General features: G+C 34.6%; 1 protein-coding gene across 1 annotated transcript in view; it reads right to left on the bottom strand.

The window, feature by feature from the left end:
- The window catches only part of LOC108684444, a 59,738-nt gene that overhangs the window by 15,826 nt on the left and 39,557 nt on the right, over nucleotides 1-4,355 (bottom strand). The window contains exon 4 of the mRNA XM_018188763.1: nucleotides 632-752. Coding sequence (XP_018044252.1) covers nucleotides 632-752 — 121 coding nt within the window. The remainder of the gene's footprint in view (nucleotides 1-631; nucleotides 753-4,355) is intronic.

Genomic DNA, 4,355 nt, shown 5'->3' on the forward strand with positions numbered 1-4,355 from the left:
ATATGTTAATTTTATTGAAAAAAAATGCTTCTAAAAATTTGCTTCCAAAAATTTCTTCAAAAAATTTCTTGTGCAAAAGTGTTACATTTATTGTATTACTTTTTAATATATTCATCTTATAATAAATTAACACAAAAAAACTTGGGTGAACCATGGGATGTAACAAATGTATTAAGTAAATACAGCACAAATTTTTCAACTGTTATTAGAATCATTATTATTACTACAAACATTCCTAAGTCCCAAGTTAACATTATTCGTCATCATTCCTGACGTCAAAATAACGTTAATAACATCTATGGATACGTATCTTGAACAATCCATCCAAATTTTTGTATTAATTCAATACAAGCTGAATAGCATTAAAAAATAACACAAACATTACGAAAAAATTAACACAAAAAATAACATTTGGAAATAAATTTTTGGAAGCATATTTCTTCATAAAATTAACATTTATAATATGCTAAATTAACGTTACATTTATTATTATTTATTCATTCTAGAATGGATAAGTTCATAGAAAATAGAAATATATTTATGCGTTGCATAAATAATCTTCGCTTCCGCGAAAGTTGCTACGAATCCGACTTCTAGTTTGTACACAGTAGGAGAGTTAAGATGATCTTACCAGCAGCCTGGAATACATGGAGGTCCCATCGCGTTCTAAATTTCTGTCCATCGTGCGACAGCTGCACTTGTTTCAGGTACTCTCTGTGCGCTCTCTCGTACTCGGCCTGGCTCACGTTCGCCTGGAAACAAAATGCCATAATGGCTTCCTTAAAGCCTCATCATCGGTTCAGAAACGGTCGCTTACGTAACGTTGCGTGTATAATAGCGGCGGGACAATTACAACGCACATATACGGCGCGAATAAAGAGTAACTACCGGAAGCGCGTTCTTGCTTCTTGGAACTTTTACGGATAGAAATTTATAAATATGTCTCTCTGCGCTCGTTCGGTGTCCTATTCTTATTACGAACGTTGCGTACAAAATGCTGACGATGATCTTTTTGAATATGAATGACACAAAAAGTATTAGTTGAAAATTAATATAATATGTGTCCATAAAATAAAAATTTTTTTAATAATTTTGTACTAAAATAATTATAAAGGACTGAAACTGGTTGCTTGGATGGAATGTTAAAACTTTTACTCATCACGATTAAGATTTTTGTGTAATTATTTTCATAGACGAATGAAATTATTTTCAAATCTGTATTTAGCTAAATTTTTAGATACTTCTACAAAATTATGTTTTTCGTAGTTTATTAAAATTTTGAAATGTTATCGTTTTCAAAAGGACAGGAAATAAAATACATAAACGTAAATAAAACGCTCGGAATAACGTCATAATCTTTCAGAAATAATTTAAATTCCTCTCAAAAGACTGTTGCTCGTCGAAAAAAAATTACAAAAGTCTCCTCGCGAAATTCAAAGATGCTAAATAATATAAATAAGATGTGATTCATCGCAATTGCCATTTAAGATCTCGGCGACTTTCTTTCAAGAGGCGCTTGATGAGGTCGCCTGAACTCGTCGATTGAAATTTTGGTCCATTTATTGATTCCCTGGTTACATCCGACGAAGTCGAACTCAAGAGAGAGATAATTACTTCGTGGACGTGACATCGAAATTATCTAATTTTCTGGAGTCCTCCGAGCATCACGGCGCTCCTCTCTCGATCCGATTAAGTAACGACCCTTTTCTTGTCTTCTCACGTTTCCTCTTCTGATATCTCACTCACCCTGCCTCTTTTCTCACCGTTCCACCCTTCGCGTTTTTCTTAGTCGCATCTCTCGTCTTACCCCGATCCTATCCCGTTGCCGCCGTTGCTCCTCCGCCGTTTTCTCGGTCGACTTTCTCGAACCCATTCTCGGCTACTATTTCACGACGATGGCGATGAAACAACCAGCGAGCGCCCTTTTCTCTCCCCGCCATCGCGGTGAGAAAGACCAGACAACGACGAGCCGGCGCTCGCAAAATTAACTCGTTGAGGCCGCGACCACTGGCGCGGCTCAGCAGACGGAGGATAATGGACCACTAGAGGGTGTGAGAACTCTCGTCCGTTGAGTTCAGAGTTCCGGTTCTATAGTAGGAAACTATCTATCTTATGAAGGGCGATACTCTTATTAAGAACTTCAATTTGTAATTCTGCATATGTAAATGTTGTATTATTATTATAATTTTTAAATTAAACATCGTTTATGTAACTAAAACGTTATTCTTTACAGAGATGATTGTAGAAATAAATATATTAATTAAATATACTAATTAAATAATTTAATTTGATGATTTCTGGATTTGGGAAAAGAGATCTGACTCGATAATAAATAATTTAGGATCATTTGTATGCACTCATACAGAGCTAGATAGTAATTAGATTGTAATTAGAAATCAATAAAAGTGATTTTGCTCGAAGAGAAAATATATTGAAAAATTTTATCGAACCTTTATTTCTTATAACTATACTAAAAGGATCATAAGGAGACATTTTCTAAAAATTGACACATTTTTGAGAGTTAAATATTCATGCCAATGTATTTTTTAACAATAAATCTTTAAATCTAATAATTGTTATTGCATCTGAAGAATTATTGTTAAAAAAAATAGATTGTCATAGATATTTGAGTAATTAATTCCACAAATGTCAAGTAAGTAATTCCACAAATGTGGAATTGTGTGTTTTTAAAAAGTGTTTCTCCAAATTAGATCCCAACATAAAATCTTGCGTCCACGATGCTAGAAATCGCTTCGAAATCTAAGGTAATGCGATTAATTGGTCAATTCATTCTTCATTCTTTCTCTTAATTCTTTATTATTCTCGATCTAATATTACGAATTATAATTACATGTTAGATCGTGTGAAATTCACTTCCTTGTGTGCATAAAATTAAATTATTGCTTAAAAATTAATACAATGTCATGGCTTATTTTGAACTATAATTAAATTAACTTTAGATTAATATAATTAACAAATGTTTACAAAGCCTTCTTCAGTGCTACAACGCAGAGATACAATCTTAAATTAATGAACAAAGAATAACGGATATAATGAAAATTTAAAAGCCATCAATGGTGAAGTGTCAAAATATAAAAAAATATTTAAAAATATAAAAAAATTCGAACGTCAATAAATATCCCGCCAGATGACAATAAAGCTACACCGAGAAAAAAATATAATTAATTTTAATAAATATTTAGTTAATACAACTAAACATTTACTTACAGTAAGTAATTTGTTCAATAAAAAAAAAATTATTAGATCAAATTAACATTTCTTGTATCAAATAAATATATATCTTTATATTTAATAAATTTAGTTGGCAGTATTCAACTAAATATTTATTAAAGTTGACTATATTTTTTTCAGTGTGGGAACATTTGGATACTTCAGTCAACAGTAGATTAATTATGTTCATCGATAAAATAGATTTGCCAAATTCCTCGGTTGAGATCGAGAATCCAGTTTGTCACAGATTTGTATCAAACGATTTGAGAATTTTTTAATTCTCGACGTATTTTATGATATTCTGTAGAACAAATAGATTAAATTATTGCTCTTGGCTAGATGTGCGATCTAATCGTTACGTTATCGTGCGGAATCTCCGCGAGACGAAATGTATCTCGGTCGCTGCACTAAGCCGCAAAACTACGTCGTCGTCATCGTCGGTGCAACGTGCGGCATGCAGTGGCAGCCGGAAGTGGCGCCGTCGAAGTGAGCTGCGAGCTGCGAGCAGAAGACGACGACGGCGCGCGCGCGCGATGAATCATCGTGCGATCCGCGAAGAGACGCGTCGCGACTTGACGCCTCCGCAGTACCTTTTTACAGTCACTTAACCGCTTAAGAATCGCTTAACCGTTCGCCCAGCCTGGTTCCGGTCGCGGGATTGACGCGCGAAAACAAATTTTTAGATCACCGCACTGCGATCCCGCAACGCGGACGAACGTGGACCGAGAATTGCGCCGCGATCGAGCGAGTGAGTCACGAGAACCTCCAGGAAACGACGGGGCGTGCAGGACTCCTCCTCAACGACCTCAATTTTTTCAATTATTACAAATCACCGAATTAATTTCCGTGAATGCAACGCGAATGTCGTCCGCAGAGCAGACAAAAGTGAAGTTAATTACTATCGACCTAATCGCTATCGATCTCTCGTATTGTATGCTAATGTCGCGGCCACCGGAGAACGCGTCTTGAAATATTAATCACGTCGAAAGAAAGAGCATAGATAAAGCATTTATTACCGTTCTAAAGTAAGCCTTTTAAAAATATGCACTGAAAGAAAAAAAAGATTTTAATTAGCATATAATTTATAGTTATTTCTTTGGAACAATTTTTTATAATTATTTATA

This window comes from Atta colombica, unplaced genomic scaffold (genome assembly GCF_001594045.1).
Source record: "Atta colombica isolate Treedump-2 unplaced genomic scaffold, Acol1.0 scaffold135, whole genome shotgun sequence".
NCBI lineage: Eukaryota > Metazoa > Arthropoda > Insecta > Hymenoptera > Formicidae > Atta > Atta colombica.